Below are 18,774 nucleotides of genomic sequence, written 5' to 3'. Positions count from 1 at the left end.
GACCTGGAGGACGGGACACCACCACTCAACACACCCTGTAACTCTTCTGAGTCAAATTCGTATGACAAATACTTCTCTGGCAGCTGCCACCACAACATCTATTTGTCTGTGATTTAGTTCCATTTCTGTGGTACAGTTGATAACCATTGCTATGAACGCTAGAAGCCAACCTTACTGAAGCATATATCACTCGTTGGCCTTTCCCTCTGTGCTGCACAGATCTACTACTGACAGGGATCCTCTCAGGATCCCTCACCCTTGACCCCTCCTCCTCTACTTTCTTCACTGCCTCAGCATATGACACCTTCTGCACTACTCTGACTCTAGCCACCTCAACCTGCCTCTCTTCCACCGGAGACTTCTGACCAGCAACATGGGTACCCCTACAGTTGACACAACTTTACCACTGAAACTACATAATCCTCTATCCCATGACCTCCTGCACACTTCCCACATCTTGGAGTCTCCCTCCTACAAACTGCTGCAACATGACTGTAATATGAGTCGGTTTGAATTGAATTGAATAGAGAGAATCCAGTTAATGTATAGGGGACATGAGTCAGTCATGGTTACTCATGGTTATGTGATGAGGTAGCCCGCCTGCTACTTCTAAATCAGTGTCGGTCCAATAGGGAATGTCCTCTGGTGTAACGGTCAAGATGTTGGTTTCTCCCACGGTAGACCTGGGTTCATATCCCTCAGTTACATTAAACAGTCTATTCTCTGAAAGGGGTCCAGACAGCCTGTTCCAACAGTGGGTCAGTGGGATTGGATAGGGCCCCTCTCCCTCCTCTGATTGGAGGAGAGAAGTGAAATGGTGTGTCTCCTCTGGTCAACAATACTCACCTTGAAAGACTCCACAGCCTGTTGGAGCTCCTTCAGCTCCTTCTCTCTCTCCTGGAATCTCTGCTGGACCTTCTGCTGACTCATCCCCAGCTGCCTCTGTGGAGAATCACTCTTCAATGAGCTATCAAGCTTTATTAGTCCAGTAGATCAATAGTATAGTAATGTGACATAGGACCCATAGAAGAAAGGATTCAAATTGAGAAGTGCTGTGTGAAATTATAATTAGAATGTTGGTATGTGATTCTACTATAGTTTAGTCAATGCCACTCCGACAGCTCATCTAAAATTGAAATATTTCTTAATTCGAATCTTTACCTTTAGATTTGTGTTTAGTTCTTGAATTGTTAGATATTATTAGTATATTATAATACTGTTGGAGCTAGGAACACAAGCATTTAGTTAGATATTACTGCACTGCTGGAGCCAGCAACACAAGCATTTAGTTAGATATTACTGCACTGCTGGAGCTAGGAACACAAGCATTTAGTTAGATATTACTGCACGGTTGGAGCCAGGACACAAGCAATGTTAGATATTACTGTTGGAGCCAGGAACACAAGCATTTAGTTAGATATTACGCACTGTTGGAGCTAGGAACACAAGCATTTAGTTAGATATTACTGCACTGTTGGAGCCAGGAACACAAGCATTTAGTTAGATATTACTGCACTGCTGGAGCCAGGAACACAAGCATGTTGTAGATATTACTGCACTGCTGGAGCCAGGAACACAAGCAATGTTAGATATTACTGCACTGTTGGAGCCAGGAACACAAGCATTTAGTTAGATATTACTGCACTGCTGGAGCTAGGAACACAAGCAATGTTAGATATTACTGTCCTGTTGGAGCCAGGAACACAAGCATTTAGTTAGATATTACTGCACTGTTGGAGCCAGGAACACAAGCATTTAGTTAGATATTACTGCACTGCTGGAGCCAGGAACACAGCAATGTTAGATATTACTGCACTGTTGGAGCCAGGAACACAAAGCATTTAGTTAGATATTACTGCACTGTTGGTGCCAGGAACACAAGCATTGTTAGATATTACTGCACTGTTGGAGCCAGGAAACACAAGCAATGTTAGATATTACTGCACTGTTGGAGCCAGGAACACAAGCATGTTTAGATATTACTGCACTGTTGGAGCCAGGAACACAAGCAATGTTAGATATTACTGCACTTGGAGCCAGGAACACAAGCAATGTTAGATATTACTGCACGTTGGAGCCAGAACACAAGCATTGTTAGATATTACTGCACTGTTGGAGCCAGGAACACAAGCAATGTTAGATATTACTGCACTGTTGGAGCCAGGAACACAAGCAATGTTAGATATTACTGCACTGTTGGAGCCAGGAACACAAGCATTGTTAGATATACTTACCACTGTTGGAGCCAGGAACACAAGCAATGTTAGATATTACTGCACTGTTGGAGCCAGGAACACAAGCATTTAGTAGATATTACTGCACCGTTGGAGCCAGGACAACAAGCATTGTTAGATATTACTGCACTGTTGGAGCCAGGAACACAAGCAAGTTAGATATTACTGCACTGTTGGAGCCAGGAACACAAGCATTTAGTTAGATATTACTGCACTGTTGGAGCCAGGAACACAAGCATTTAGTTAGATATTACTGCACTGTTGGAGCCAGGAACACAAGCATTGTTTTAGATATTACTGCACTGTTGGAGCCAGGAACACAAGCATTGTTAGATATTACTGCACTGTTGGAGCCAGGAACACAAGCATGTTAGATATTACTGCACTGTTGGAGCCAGAACACAAGCATTTAGTTAGATTATACTGCACTGTTGGAGTCCAGGAACACAAGCAATGTTAGATATTACTGCACTGTTGGAGCCAGGAACACAAGCATTTAGTTAGATATTACTGCACTGTTTGAGCCAGGAAACACAAGCAATCTTATTAGTTAGATATTACTGCACTGCATTGGCTGTGTAGCGCAGTGAAATACACAAGCCCATATAGTTGCATCGATCAATACTGCCAAGCTTGTTGGCTGCCCAGGAAAGTAAACATACTCATAAGCAATCTTATAGATTAATGCTTGATGTATTTACTTTCCATCTGTGCTTCGCAGAGCTAGAGGAACACAAGTTAGATATTACTGCACTGTTGGAGCCAGGAACACAAGCATTGTTAGATATTACTGCACTGTTGGAGCCAGGAACACAAGCATTTCGCTACACCCTCATTAACATCTGCTAAATATTTGTGACCAATAACATGAAATTTGATGTGAATTATTATAGTTTTAACAGAACACAAGTCAGGGAGCTGATTGGGTGTTTGATAACATATGATAATGTGTTGGACTTTAGAAAATGTGATACATTTGGAGAATCTGGGTTATCATATCTCCCGAGTGGCACAGTGATCTAAGGCACTGCATCTCAGTGCTAGAAGCATCACTTCAGACCCTGGTTTGATTCCAGGCTGTATCAAAACCGGCCGTGATAGGGCATTCCAAAGGGAGGCGCACAATTGGCCCAGCATTGTCTGAGTTAGGGTTAGGCCGGTAGTAGGCCGTCATCGGTTTGGCAGGTAGCCTAGTGGTTAGAGCGTTGGGACAGTAACTGAAAGGTTGCTGGATCGAATCCCTGAGCTGACAAAGTAAATATCTGTTGTTCCTCCCCTGAACAAGACAGTTAACCTGCTGTTCCCTGGTAGGCTGTCATTGTAAATAAGAATGTGTTCTTAAACAACTTGCCTAGTTAAATAAAGGTATGTTTATCAGACAGTAACCAACAAGTTGTTCTGGTCTTACCTGTTTCTCAGTCCTCTCTGCTGCAGCTGACACTGTATCATGGCCTTTATGTTCATCCATTGTACACAGCATACAGATACACTGCTGATCGGTACGACAGTAAACCTCCAGCAGTTTGTCATGATGAGAGCAGATCTTCTCCTGTAGTTGTGCGGTGGCTTTGACCAGCTTGTGCTTCTTGAAAGCAGGAGATTCATAGTGAGGTTGGAGGTGAGTCTCACAGTAAGAGGCCAGACACGCCAGACAGGACATGAGGGCTTTCTGCTTTCTGGTCCCAGTGCAGACATCACACGCCACATCTCCAGGTCCAGCATAGCGGTGTTTCTCCACCACCTCAGCCAGCACAGTGCTCCTGTTCAGAACAGGCCTTGGGTTAAAGGTCTGTCTGCACTGTGGACAGCTGTAGAAACCTTTCAGATCATCCTGATCCCAGCATTCTTTAATACATCCCATACAGTAACTGTGTCCACAGGCAGTAGTCACCGGATCCTTCAGTAGACCCAGACAGATGGAGCAACAGAACAGTTCCTGATTCTCTGCCATTTTGGTGCTCTCTCCCGTAGGTTAAGCAGTGTGAAAGATGACTTTCTGTTTCATGGAACTCTACACCAGAGGACAGGGAGTGGCTTCCTCCTGGACTGGGGGTGTGGTTTGTAGAGGAGGTGTGGTTTATTTGGTAAGGAAGTGTAACAGTGTGTTTCGTGTAGTAGGCAGAGATGGTCATTACTTATGTTAAATGTATTTGAAATATATATTTTAATTACTTCTGGTAATTTAGACTACTACTAATGTAGACTTCTGGGTGTTTTGTCGTTTGAATTACACTGGGCTGAACTGCACTCCAATGTATTTTGGATAAAAAAAAAAATCCTAAATACTTTTATTTTTAACCCTTTTTTCCTGGTTTCCAATTGGTTACAATCTGGTCTCATCGCTGCAACTCCTGTAAGGACTCTGGAGAGGCGAAGGTAGTTACAGTCTGGTCTCATCGCTGCAACTCCTGTAAGGAGCTGGAGAGGCGAGGATAGTATTACAGTCTGGTCTCATCGCTGCAACTCCTGTAAGGACTCTGGAGAGGCGAAGGTAGTTACAGTCTGGTCTCATCGCTGCATCTCCTGTAAGGATTCTGGAGAGGCGAAGGTCGAGAGCCATGCGTCTCCGAAACACAACCCAACCAAGCTGCACTGCTTGACACAACGAAACGTGACTACGTGGTGCACATGCACAAACACAAAACAATATCCCACACCAGCAGGTGGGAAATGGAGACATATTAAGTAGACTGTGTGTCTGTACTACAACCCACCAGAGAGACAGCAGGATGACTACAGGGTTACCACCACACAGTCCTGTATCTATTAATGTACTGGTGTCTGTACTACAAACCCACCAAGAGGACAGCAGGATGACTACAGGGTTAACACACACAGTCCTGTATCTAATAGCCTCTTGAGAATACAGGGGGTGCTATTTTCGCATTAGCATAATTTGCTCTACAGATTAAACTGCCTCTTATTCAATTATTGCTCTTACTATATGCATAATAAATAATACCGTTGGAAAGAAAACACTTCCAGTTTCTAAAACCGTTTCAATTTTGTCTCTGAGTGATACAGAAGTCATTTCACAGCCCTTTCCATGACCAAGAACAGAAAATCAAGATGTTTATGCTGGCTTCAAAGCTCTGCCTATATATGGTCGTGCCTCCTATGACCCGAAACACAACTCACTGGCTTCTCTGGGTGTCTAGAGGACGTCAGAGGAAAAATTTCTTGTCTATCTGGGTGACGTGAAATGAGAGCAAATCTTTGGCATGACGACAACTTCCGGTTCTCTGTTGAATGGAAATTGGGCTACGTTTGTCTTCTGTTGTGCGGCCATTTTATCTCCGTGTCGAAGTTTGTTTGATACATGTGACCAGCTATCGAATAATGTTTTTTCAATATAGTTTAATCAGATTATTTGAATTTTTTAGGGAGTTTTTCGGTGTTCCGTTGTTAGATTTTAGTATCGTTTGAGAAATCCGTGCCACTCGACCGGTACCTGTGCTAAATGGAGTGGGAAAGGAACGACTCGAACGGAACCAACAACTCATTTGACAAAGGACACTTTGATCAACATTCTGATGAAAGATCAGCCATAGTAAGACCCAATTTACGATGCTATATCATATCTGTTGTGCATGTGATCTTGCCGTGGGCGCCCAGCCGAATCTGCCTGGTATAGCTATGCTAATTTAGCGCTACATTTTGTTTTCGTTATAAAACATTTAAGAAATCTGAAATATTGTTTGGATTCACCAGATGTTGGGCTTTCAATATCTGTACGCTGTGTATTTTCTCGAAATGTTTTAAAATGAGTTTAGTTATATGACGTTGGTCTCTGTAATTGTTCTGGCTTGGTCGGCACCTTTTCAGATTGCAGTTGCAATGTAGACTGTGATTTATACCTGAAAATGCACATTTAAAAAAAAAAACTATGGATACCATAAATATGTTATCAGACTGTCATCTTATGAATTTTGTTTTTTGGTTAGTGGCTATATATATTTTATTTAGTCGAATTAGTGATAGCTACTGACGCAGGGAAAAACTGTTGGGAGTGAAAAAATCCTCTCCTTTGCTAATGTGGTTAGCTAATAGATTTACATATTGTGTCTTCCCTGTAAAACATTTTAAAAATCTGAAATGGTGGCTTTATTCACAAGACCTGTATCTTTCATCTGGTGTCTTGGACTTGTGATTTAATGATATTTAGATGCTACAAGTTACTTGTGACGCTATGCTAGCTATGCTAATCAGTGGGGGGGGATGGGGGGTGCTACCGGATCAGGTTGGTGACTCGTGAGAAGTTTTAATGTACTGTGTGTCTGTTCTACAACCCACCAGAGAGACAGCAGGATGACTACAGGGTTACCACCACACAGTCCTGTATATATTAATATACTCGCAGTAAGATACATTACAGACTCGGGAGAGGCAAAGGTCGAGAGCCGTGCGTCCTCCGAAACACAACCCAACCAAGCCGCTTTGCTTCTTGACACAATGCCCTCTTAACCCGGAAGCCAGCGCACCAATGTGTTAGAGAAACACGTACACCTGGTGACCGTGTCAGCGTGCGCCCGGCCGCCACAGGAGTCACTAGTGCGCGATGGGACAAGAACATCCCTGCCGGCCAACACCTCCCCTAACCCGCACAACGCTGGACAATTGTGCACCGCCCAAGGGTCTCGCGGTCGAGGCCGGTTGCAACAGAGTTTGGACTCAACCAGGATCTCTAGTGGCACAGCTAGCAGTAAGTGCAGTGCCTTAGAACACCGACCCCTCAGGAGGCCTGTCATGGAAATTCTAACCAATAGTAGGAGAGATGGTAGATTCTTCAAACAGCAACTTTATTATCAGATTTGAACGTCTGGATCAGTTGACAATCACTCACAGTGCAGGTTCTAAAGTCCAACAAACAGGGTTGGTCTCATCTTTTATAGAAAAGCAGAACCTCTTTGTCTACATGGCAGTTAGCAGCTGTGTGAAGACATGGGTGGAGACATAGAGTGCAGACAAGTGATAACTGCCTGTGTTGTACTCTTCTCTGCTGATATTTAGGTGCGCTGTGTGAAGACATGGTGGAGACATAGAGTGCAGACAAGTGATAACTGCTGTGTCTGTACTCTCTCTGCTGATATGTAGGTGCTGCTTTGTGAAGACATGGGTGGAGACATAGAGTGCAGACAAGTGATAACTGCCTGTGTCTGTACTCTTCTCTGCTGATATGTAGGTTGCTGTGTGAAGACATGGTGGAGACATAGGTTGCAGACAAGTGATAACTGCCTGTGTCTGTACTCTCTCTCTGCTATTCAGGTGCTGCTGTGTGAAGACATGGGTGGAGACATAGAGTGCAGACAAGTGATAACTGCCTGTGTCTGTACTCTTCTCTGCTGATATTCAGGTGCTGCTGTGTGAAGACATGGGTGGAGACATAGAGTGCAGACAAGTGATAACTGCCTGTGTCTGTACTCTTCTCTGTTGATATTCAGGTGCTTGCTAGTCTGGTTTCTGTTCTCTGACATGTCTCCACCCAGCTGTGCCTTTGCAGATACCAACAAACAGGATATGTCATTTACTGTGGTCACACCCAAACTGCTCTTAGCCGCATTCTGAGTTACACAAAGACAGTTTGTATCAGTAGAAACATACATAGTCATAACAGTAGTAATCCTCTAAATAGAAAACAGATGACAGAGGAGACATACAGGTAGTGGGTTAGTGTGGGTTACTGATCCTAGACAGAGGAGACATACAGGTAGTGGGTTAGTGTGTGTTCTGATCCTAGACAGAGGGAACATAGGTAGTGGGTTAGTGTGGGTTACTGATCCTAGCCAGAGGAGACATCAGGTAGTGGGTTAGTGTGGGTTACTGATCCTAGACGGAGGGGACATACAGGTAGTGGGTTAGTGTGGGTTACTGATCCTAGACAGAGGAGACATACAGGTAGTGGGTTAGTGTGTGTTACTGATCCTAGACAGAGGGGACATACAGGTAGTGGGTTAGGTGTGTGTGTGTTTTGTGTTGCAGTGTGAGTTGACTACAGGAATAATCCGGTGTCTGTAGCCTGGTCATAGATTTGTGTTCTTGCCAACTCTATTGCCGTCGTTGTCAAGCCAAACATTTGGCATCACCATGAGTGACAAGAAGTTGGCATGATGAAACAAATAGACTGGGACTCAGGCTAAGGTCTGCAGCAGTGAGGAATGTGTGTGGGAATGTGGAACAGCAGGTTGTGGTGAGAACAGAACAGTGGAAGACATCTCTCCTCTTATCTGTGTTACATACCTTCTTGCCCCTCAGGGGAAATATTTCAGGTAAATAATCTCTACTCCCCCTCAGTCACATCAATGATTTATCTGACTAACCTCTACTATAAATCAGCCCACAAGGTGAAACATCTGCCGGTGTGCCCTTGAGCAAAGAACGTAACCCTAATTGCTCCTGTAAGTCTCTGGATAAGAGCGTCTGCTAAATGTAAATCCCAGTAACGATGGGAGGAAGAAGATATCAAATCAAATCAAATGTATTTATAAAGCCCTTCTTACATCAGCTGATTTCTCAAAGTGCTGTACAGAAACCCAGCCTAAAACCCCAAACAGCAAGCAATGCAGGTGTAGAAGCACAGTGGCTAAGAAAAACTACCTAGAAAGGCCAAAACCTAGGAAGAAACCTAGAGAGGAACCAGGCTATGAGGGGTGGCCAGTCCACTTCTGGGTGTGCCGGGTGGAGATTCTAACAGAACATGGCCAAGATGTTCAAATGTTCATAAATGACCAGCATGGTCAAATAATAACAATCACAGTAGTTGTTGAGGGTGYAACAAGTCAGCACCTCAGGAGTAAATGTCAGTTGGCTTTTCATAGCCGATCATTAAGAGTATCTCTACMGCTCCTGCTGTCTCTAGAGAGTTGAAAACAGCAGGTCTGGGACAGGTAGCACAGGTCCCTGAACAGGTCAGGGTTCCATAGCCGCAGGCAGAACAGTTGCTACTGGAGCAGCAGCACGGCCAGGTGGACTGCGGACAGCAAGGAGTCATCATGCCAGGTAGTCCTGAGGCATGGTCCTAGGGCTCAGGTCCTCCGAGAGAGAGAAAGAAAGAAAGAGAGAAAGAGAGAATTAGAGAGAGCATACTTAAATTCACAAAGGACACCGGATAAGACAGGAGAAGTATTCCAGATATAACAAACTGACCCTAGCCCCCCGACACATAAACTACTGCAGCATAAATACTGGAGGCTGAGACAGGAGGGGTCAGGAGACACTGTGGCCCCATCCGATGATACCCCCGGACAGGGCCAAACAGGCAGGATATAACCCCACCCACATTGCCAAAGCACAGCCCCCACACCACTATTGTGATATCTTCAACCACCAACTTACCATCCTGAGACAAGGCCGAGTATAGCCCATAAAGATCTCCGCCACGTCACAACCCAAGGGGGGGCACCAACCCAGACAGGAAGACCACGTCAGTGACTCAACCCACTCAAGTGGCGCACCCCTCCTAGGGACGGAATGGAAGAGCACCAGTAAGCCAGTGAATCAGCCCTTGTAATAGGGTTAGAGAAAGATAATCCCAGTGGAGAGAGGGGAAACGGCCAGGCAGAGACAGCAAGGGCGGTTCGTTGCTCCAGTGCCTTTCAGTTCACCTTCACACTCCTGGGCCAGACTACACTCAATCATATGACCCACTGAAGAGATGAGTCTTCAGTAAAGACTTAAATGTTGAGACCTAGTCTGCATCTCTCACATGTGAAGGCAGACCATTCCATTATAATGGAGCTCTATAGGAGAAAGCCCTGCCTCCAGCTGTTTGCTTAGAAATTCTCGGGACAATTAGGAGGCTTGCGTCTTGTGACCGTAGCGCACGTGTAGGTATGTACGGCGGGACCAAATCGGAAAGATAGGTAGGAGCAAGCCCATGTAATGCTTTGTAGGTTAGCAGTAAAGACCTTAAATCAGCCCTTTCCTTAACAGGAAGCCAGTGTAGGGAGCTATCACTGGAGTAATATGATCAATTTTTTGGGTTCTAGTCAGGATTCTAGCAGCTGTATTTAGCACTAACTGAAGTTTATTTAGTGCTTTATCCGGGTAGCCAGAAAAGTAGAGCATTACAGTAGTCTAACCTAGAAGTAACAACTCAGGATTCATTTCTGCATCATTTTTGGACAAAAAGTGTCTGATTTTTGCAATGTTAAGTAGATGGAAAAAAGCTGTCCTTGAAACAGTCTTGATATGTTCGTCAAAAGAGGGATCAGGGTCCAGAGTAACGCCGAGGTCCTTCACATTTTTATTTGAGACAACTGTACAACCATCAAGATTAATTGTCAGATTCAACAGAAGATCTCTTTTTTCTTGGGACTAGAACAAGCATCTCTGTTTTGTCCGAGTTTAAAAGTAGAAAGTTTGCAGCCTTCCACTTCCTTATGTCTGAATCACAGGCTTCTAGCGAGGGCAATTTTGGCTCCACCATGTTTCATTGAAATGTACAGTCATCCGCATACAGTGAAAGTTAACATTATGTTTTCGAATGACATCCCCAAGAGGTAAAATATATATAGTGAAAACAATAGTGGTCCTAGACGGAACCTTGATGAACATCAAATGTACAGTTGATTTGTCAGAGGACAAACCATTCACAGAGACAAACTGATATCTTTCCGACAGATAAGATCTAAAACCAGGCCAGAACTTGTCCATGTAGACCAATTTGGGTTTCCAATCTCTCCAAAAGAATGTGGTGATCGATGGTATCAAAAGCAGCACTAAGGTCTAGGAGCACGAGGACAGATGCAGAGCCTCGGTCTGACGCCATTAAAAGTCATTTACCACCTTCACAACAGCAGTCTAAGTGCTATGATGGGGTCTAAAACCAGACTAAGCATTTCGTATACATTGTTTGTCTTCAGGAAGGCAGGGAGTTGCTGTGCAACAGTTTAAAAAAAAATTTTGAGAGGAATGGAAGATTCGATATAGGCCGATAGTTTTTTATTTCTGGGTCAATTTGGCTTTTTCAAGAAGGCTTATTCTACTGCCACTTTTAGTGAGTTTGGTACATATCCGGTGGATAGAGAGCCGTTTATTATGTTCAACATAGGAGGGCCAAGCACAGGAAGCAGCTGTAAGTTTGTCGTCGAAGGAGACCAGGTGCAGCGTGTTCATGTTCTTGATTTACTCAGAACACCAAACAAAACAACAAAATAATAACGAACGTTACGTTCTGCTTCACAGCTAACAAAAAAACAAGACCCACAAACACCAAAAGAGAATGACAACTTATAGTGATCCCCAATCAAGAACAAGGATAAACAGCTGCCTCTGATTGGAACCACACTCGGCAAAAAACTAAGAAATATAAAAACATGAAATAAAGAAACAGAATGCCCACCCTAGTCACTCCCTGGCCTAAACAAAATAGAGAATAAAAGCCTCTCTATGGCCGGGGCGTGACAGCAGCTCTTTCAGTAGTTTTAGTTGTAATAGGGTCCAGCATGCAGCTTGAAGGTTTAGAGGCCATGATTATTTCATCATTGTGTCAAGAAATAGTACTAAAACACTTGAGTGTCTCTCTTGATCCTAGGTCCTGGCAGAGTTGTGCAGACTCAGGACAACTGACCTTTGGAGATATACGCAGATTTAAAAGAAGTCCGTAATTTGCTTCTAATGATCATGATCTTTCCTCAAAGAAGTTAACCTCTAACGACCCTCACCCCGGTCCGGACACCCCACCCCCCCACCACACTGATTAGCATAGCTAGCATAGTTCACAAGTAGATAGTAGCATCTAAATATCATTAAAATCACAAGTCCAAGACACAGATGAAAGATACAGATCTTGTGAATAAAGCCACCATTTCAGATTTTTAAAATGTTTACAGGGAAGACAAAATATGTAAATCTATTAGCTAAACACGTTAGCAAAATACACCACTATTCTAACTCCATCAGTTTCTTACTCCTGTCAGGTGCTATCACCAATTCGGCTCAACTAAGATATTGATAGCCACTAACCAAGAAAAACCTCTTCAGATTACAGTCTGATAACATATTCATGTTAGGATAGTTTTTGTTTAGGAAAAAGTGCATATTTCAGGTAGAAATCACAGTTTACAATTGCACCGACCATCACAAATCGACTAGAATACTAGATAGAGCAACGTGTATGACCAATTTACTCATCATAAAACATTCATAAAAATAGACAAAGCATAGCAATGGAAAGACCCAGTCTCTGTGATTTCAGACCATATTTCAGATTTTCTAAGCGTTTTTCAGCCGAAAACACAATAAATTCGATAAGTTAGCATACCACATGTGCAAACGTACCAGAGCATCGATTCCAGCCAAAGAGCGCTATAACGTAATCACCGCCAAAATATATAATTTTTTCACTAACCTTCTCAGATTCTTCCGATACACTCCTGTAACATCATTTTACAACATACATATACAGTTTGTTCGAAAAGGTGCATATTTAGCCATACAAAACCGTGGTTACACAATAAAAATACTAGAGAAATCAAGCCTCAATATGTCTGACGTCATCTATCAGAGTGATCTAGTTTAATTGAAAGCTAATCATATACTTGACTAAAAAATACAGGGTTGACAGGAATCGAAAGACAAATTAGTTCTTAATGCAACCGCTGATTTACATTTTTAAAAATTATCCTTACTTTTCAATACAGGGTTCGCCAATGAAGCTATACCAAACAAAATGGCAAAATTGCGTTTAAAATATTCGACAGAAACACGATTTATCATATAAATATTGCTTACTTTGAGCTGTTCTTCCATCAGATTCTTGGCAATGTATCCTTTCTATGTTATAACGTCTTTTGGTCGATAGATGTCCTCTGTCCTTCGAAAATGTCACCACCAACGACCGACACCCCGAACGTTTCCAAAGCTAAAAAGTGCACGACAATAAATCCTCAGAATCGCACTAAACGGATATAAATTGCTATAAAACGGTTAAAATTAACTACATTATGATGTTTTAACAACTATAACGACTGAAAACATGACCAGACAAATATTACTGGCTAAACAACCATTTGGAATGAGGCAGGTCCGATGTCCTTCACGCTTCAGCGCGCGACGAGAAAGGGAGTCCCTATACATTTGGTCTTTTATAATGGCTGTTGATAGTCCCATCCATTTCATTCAAAGCTTGATGACGTTACAGACACCCAGAGGAAGACGTAGGCAGTGTCGGTTTCTTCATAGCATTCACAGGCACCTTAAAAACAGACCCCAGATCAGGGGTAAAAAATTCTGAAATCTGAACCCTGTCATGAAAAGTGCTGTAATATTGTTCTGTACCACTCAGAGACAAAATTCCAACTTCTATAGAAACTAGATAGTGTTTTCTATCAAATAATAACATTAATATGCATATTGTACGATTCAAGAATTTATCACGAGGCAGTTTAATTTTGAGAGACAAATATGCTAATGTGGAACAGCACCCCTATAGTTCCAAGAAGTTAATGAATTTATTACTGCTGAAGTGAAAGCCATCCTCTCTTGGGAATGCTGCTTTTTAGTTAGCTTTGCGACAGTATCCAAAATAAATTTCGGAAATATTCTTATTTTCCTCAATTAAGTTGGAAAAGTAGGATGATCGAGCAGCAGTGAGGGCTCTTCGATACTGCACGGTACTGTCTTCCAAGTTAGTCGGAAGACTCCAGTTTGGTGTGCGCCATTTTCGTTCCAATTTTCTGGAAGCTTGCTCAGAGCTCGGGTATTTATGTATACCAGGGAGCTAGTTTCTTATGACAATGTTTTAGTTTTTAGGGGTGCAACTGCATCTAGGTATTGCGCAAGGTTAAATTGAGTTCCTCAGTTAGGTGGTTAACTGATTTTTGTCCTCTGACGTCCTTGGTAGGGCAGAGGGAGTCTGGAAGGGCATCAAGGAATCTTTGGGCCTACCTTTCCACCCCAGACAGAGTGGGCCTAACCTTTCCACCCCAGACAGAGTGGGCCTACCTTTCCACCCCAGACAGAGTGGCCTACCTTTCCACCCAGACAGAGTGGGCAGAACAATACAGTAATATTAAGCTTTAACTTCCGTGCTTAACCCAACTAGAGACGTCACAAGTGTTTCCCTAAAGCTGATGGGTTTAAACATATTCTATTTTACAGGAAGTTAATAGCTCAATCAACTGATAGCGACAAGATTAGATTACTTTCCAAGCAAAGTGTATTTTTTGTCTCCTCGGCAATAGAAGGTTGTAGCTCAGCCAATAATGCCATAGAATCTTATATCCCCATATGCATTCAGACTCACGTCTTCCCGGGTATTAACCTGTCTGACCCCCCGTTCCGCTAGCGGAACTCCTCCACATTCCACTGAAAAGCAGAGCGGGAAATTCAAAAAATTTTTTTTTTAATATTTAACTTCACACATTAACAGTTTATTATGTGCATAAAGCATAATGGAACAAAGCGCTGTAATACAAAGCTCTGCAAAACTATTCCCCCCTTGGCATTTTTCCTATTTTGTTGCCTTATACCTGTAATTTAAATAGATTTTTATTTGCCACAAAATAGTCCAAATTGGTGAATGAAATGAAAGAAATTACTTGTTAAAAAAATCGAAAAAAAAAACCTGGAAAAGTGGTGGTGCATATGTATTCATCCCTTTGCACTAAGCCCCTAAATAAGATCTGGTGCAACCAATTACCTTCAGAAGTCACATAAGTAATTAAATAAAGTCCTCTGTGGGCAATCTAAGTACACATGATCTGTCACATGATCTTAGTATATACACCTGTTCTGAAAGCCCAGAGTCTGCAACACCACTAAGCAAGGGCAACACCAAGCAAGCGCACAATGAAGACCAGGAGCTCTCCATACAGGTCAGGGACAAAGTGTGGAGAAGTACAGATCAGGGTTGGGTTATGAAATAATATCAGAAACTTTGAAGATCCCACGGAGCACCATTAAATCCATTATTATAAAATTGAAAGAATATGGCACCACAACAAACCTGCCAAGAGAGGGCCGCCCACCAAAACTCACGGACCAGGCAAGGAGGGCATTAATCAGAGAAGCGACAAAGAGACCAAAGATAACCCTGAAGGAGCTGCAAAGCTCCACGTCGGAGATTGGAGTATCTGTCCATAGGACCACTTTTAAGCCGTACACTTCACAGAGCTGGGCTTTACGGAAGAGTGGCCAGAAAAATGCCATTGCTTAAAAATAAAATAAGCAAACACGTTTGGTGTTCACTAAAATGTATGTGGGAGACTCTCCAAACATATGGAAGAATGTACTCTGGTAATCATGATCAATCTGGCCATCAAGGAAAACGCAAGGCACTGTAGATGGGCCTACAGGGCATTCAGAAGTTATTCAGACACCTTGACTTTTTCCACATTTGGTTACATTACAGTCTTTTTCTAAAATTGATTAAATAAAATGTAATCAGGAACTATAATTTAACCTAGGAACTAAAATATTTGTCTCTTTCTCGACGTTGCATGCAGTTCTCTTTCTCTCTCTCTCCCTCCCTCTAACCCCTCCCTCCCTTCCCTCCCTCTAAACTCACCTATCTGGCAGAACCAGAAAGTCCATACCTCCCAAAAACAAAACTTCTGTGGAAACAAAACGTATCTGAGTCTCTCTGTCGTCTGTCTATGTGAGAGTGAACAACCGTCCAAATGGCTCAGCAGGGAGTTCTACTCGACCAGGACCAGTTCTGTTGTTCTGTCTGTCTGGATCTACTGAAGGAACCAGTCACCATCCCCTGTGGACACAATTACTGTAGAATCTGTATTGAGGGCTGCTGGGATCAGGATGTTCTGAAASGGGTCTATAGCTGTCCTCAGTGCAGAGAGACMTTCACTCCAAGGCCTAATCTGAGGAAAAATAACATGTTGGCTGATATGGTGGAGAAACTGAAGAAGACAGGAATCCAGGCTGCTCCCCCTCCTGCTCTGTGCTATGCTGGACCTGGAGATGTGGCTTGTGATTTCTGCACTGGGACCAGAAAGCAGAATGCCCTCATGTCCTGTCTGGCATGTCTGGCCTCTTACTGTGAGACTCACCTCCAATCCCACTATGAATCTCCTGCTTTGAAGAAGCACAAGCTGGTCAAAGCCACCGCACAACTACAGGAGAAGATCTGCTCTCATCATGACAAACTGCTGGAGGTTTACTGTCGTACCGATCAGCAGTGTATCTGTWWKCTGTGTRYRATGGATGAACATAAAGGCCATGATACAGTGTCAGCTGCAGCAGAGAGGACTGAGAAACAGGTAAGACCAGAACAACTTGTTGGTGACTGTCTGATAAACAAATATTTAGTGTATGTGTGTGAGATAGGACTGTAGTAGGAGAGTCGTTGTGGTGGGCCCCTCTGTGTGAGATAGGACTGTAGTAGGAGAGTCGTTGTGGTGGGCCCCTCTGTGTGAGACAGGACTGTAGTAGGAGGGTCGTTGTGGTGGGCCCCTCTGTGTGAGACAGGACTGTAGTAGGAGGGTCGTTGTGGTGGGCCCCTCTGTGTGAGATAGGACTGTAGTAGGAGGGTTGTTGTGGTGGGCCCCTCTGTGTGTGAGAGGACTGTAGTAGGAGGGTCGTTGTGGTGGGCCCCTCTGGCCCCCCCATAGGTTTCTTCTCACTTCAGCTGTTGACTTGAACTCGAGACGAATTCCTGGGTCCTCCCTAGTTCTGCAGCTGGCCTGCCTTATCAGAGACTAACTAGACTGCTAAATTCCTGGCTCCTCCCCTAGATTTGCAGCTGGCCTGCCTTCTCAGAGACTAACTAGTCTGAATTCCTGGCTCCTCCCTAGTTCTGCAGCTGGCCTGCCTTATCAGAGACTAACTAGACTGCTGAATTCCTGGCTCCTCCCCTAGTTTTGCAGCTGGCCTGCCTTCTCAGAGACTAACTAGACTGTTGAATTCCTGTCTCCTCCCTAGTTCTGCAGCTGGCCTGCCTTATCAGAGACTGAAACTAGTCTGTTGAATTCCTGGCTCCTCCCTAGTTCTGCAGCTGGCCTGCCTTATCAGAGACTAACTAGACTGTTGAATTCCAGGCCCTCCCTAGTTCTGAGCTGGCCTGCCTATCAGAGACTAACTAGACTGTTGAATTCCTGTCTCCTTCCTATTTCTGCAGCTGGCCTGCCTTGTCAGAGACTGAACTAGTTGCCCTTTGTCTCCCTCTTTAGGAACATTGATTATCAACAATAACATGTTGAACAGAATATTCAGCACTTCCCCTTGTCTCTCTCAGTAACTTTCCATACACCCAGTTCCTATCCACCCTTCATTGACCCCAACATATACATTCCTTATACATGTAAAGTCATCAGTACGTTATAGTATGGTAACATCAATAAGTATATTTCTAGCTAGAATCCAACAAGTCAAACAGCATTATCATTAGTTATCAAACACCATTATCATTCGTTATCAAACACCCAATCAACTCTCTGATTTGTGTACTGTTAAAACTATAATCATTCACATGACTATATAATGATATAATTTCAGACAGACACTTCCTCAATATTTGTACCCTATCTTCTATGGATACAAATATTGATCTTCTGGACTAATAAAGCTTGATAGCTCATTGAAAAGTGATTCTCCACAGAGGCAGCTGGGGATGAGTCAGCAGAAGGTCAGCAGAGATTCAGGAGAGAGAAGGAGCTGAAGGAGCTCCAACAGGCTTGAGTCTCTCAAGGTAAGTATTGTTGACCAGAGGAGACACACCATTTCACTTCTCTTCTCAATCAGAGAGAAGGAGAGGGCCCCTATCCAATCCACTGACCCCACTGTGGAACAGGCTGTCTGGACCCTTTCAGAGAATAGACTGTTTAATGTAACTGACTGGGCTACCTCATCATATAACCATGAGTAACCATGACGACTCATGTCCCCGATACATAACATGGAGCTTCTCTCTCTCTTTTTATTTTACCCTTTTTACTCCTCAATTTCATGGATCCAATTGTAGTCGTTAAAGTCTTGTCTCATCGCTGCAACTCCCGTACGTACTTGGGAGAGGCGAAGGTCGAGAGCCATGCGTCCTCAAAACACAACCCAACCAAGCCGCACTGCTTCTTGACACAACGCACACAACCCGCAAGCCAGTCCACCAGTGTCGGAGGAAACACCGTACGCCTGGTGATCGTGTCAGCGTGCATTGCGACCAACCTGCCACAGGAGTCCCTAGTATGCGATGTGAGAAGGATATCCCTACCGGCCAAACCCCCCTAACCGGACGACGCTCGGCCAATTGCCGCGCCCCATGGGTCTCCCGGTCGCGGACGGCTGCGACAGAGCCTGGACGAACCCAGAATCTCTGGTGGCAGAGCTAGACCACTGCGCCACCAGGATGTCTCTCTCTCAATTGAATTCAATTCAAAGGGCTTTATTGGCATGGGAATATATATGTTTACATTGCCAAAGCAAGTGAAATAGATAATAAACCAAAGTGAAATAAACAGGAAACATTAAACTCACAAAAGTTTCAAAAGAATAGAGACATTTCAAATGTAATAATTCAAGTGCAAACAGAGTGAGTCTGCGCAAAGACTGAGTTCTGGAGGTGAAATGGAAATAATGAGGAGAGTTAAGT

At 43.6% G+C, this 18,774-nt stretch overlaps 1 protein-coding gene and 1 pseudogene across 1 annotated transcript in view; one reads left to right on the top strand and one right to left on the bottom strand.

Moving 5' to 3' along the window:
* LOC111971960 (tripartite motif-containing protein 16) overlaps positions 1-4,205 on the bottom strand; it is a 15,803-nt gene extending 11,598 nt beyond the window's left edge. The window contains exons 1-2 of the mRNA XM_070439719.1: positions 3,643-4,205; positions 847-942 (exon numbers count right to left, since the gene is read on the bottom strand). Coding sequence (XP_070295820.1) covers positions 847-942; positions 3,643-4,185 — 639 coding nt within the window. The 5' untranslated portion in view covers positions 4,186-4,205. The remainder of the gene's footprint in view (positions 1-846; positions 943-3,642) is intronic.
* Positions 4,206-15,750: 11,545 nt separating this feature from the next.
* On the top strand, positions 15,751-18,054 carry LOC112072265 (E3 ubiquitin/ISG15 ligase TRIM25-like; annotated as a pseudogene).
* The last annotated feature ends 720 nt before the right edge of the window (positions 18,055-18,774 follow it).

The sequence above is a fragment of the Salvelinus sp. IW2-2015 genome, unplaced genomic scaffold (assembly GCF_002910315.2).
Source record: "Salvelinus sp. IW2-2015 unplaced genomic scaffold, ASM291031v2 Un_scaffold1868, whole genome shotgun sequence".
In the NCBI taxonomy this organism is placed as follows: Eukaryota; Metazoa; Chordata; class Actinopteri; order Salmoniformes; family Salmonidae; genus Salvelinus; species Salvelinus sp. IW2-2015.
The sequence above is the reverse complement of the archived record's forward strand: the minus strand, read 5'-3'. Positions and strand labels throughout refer to the sequence as shown.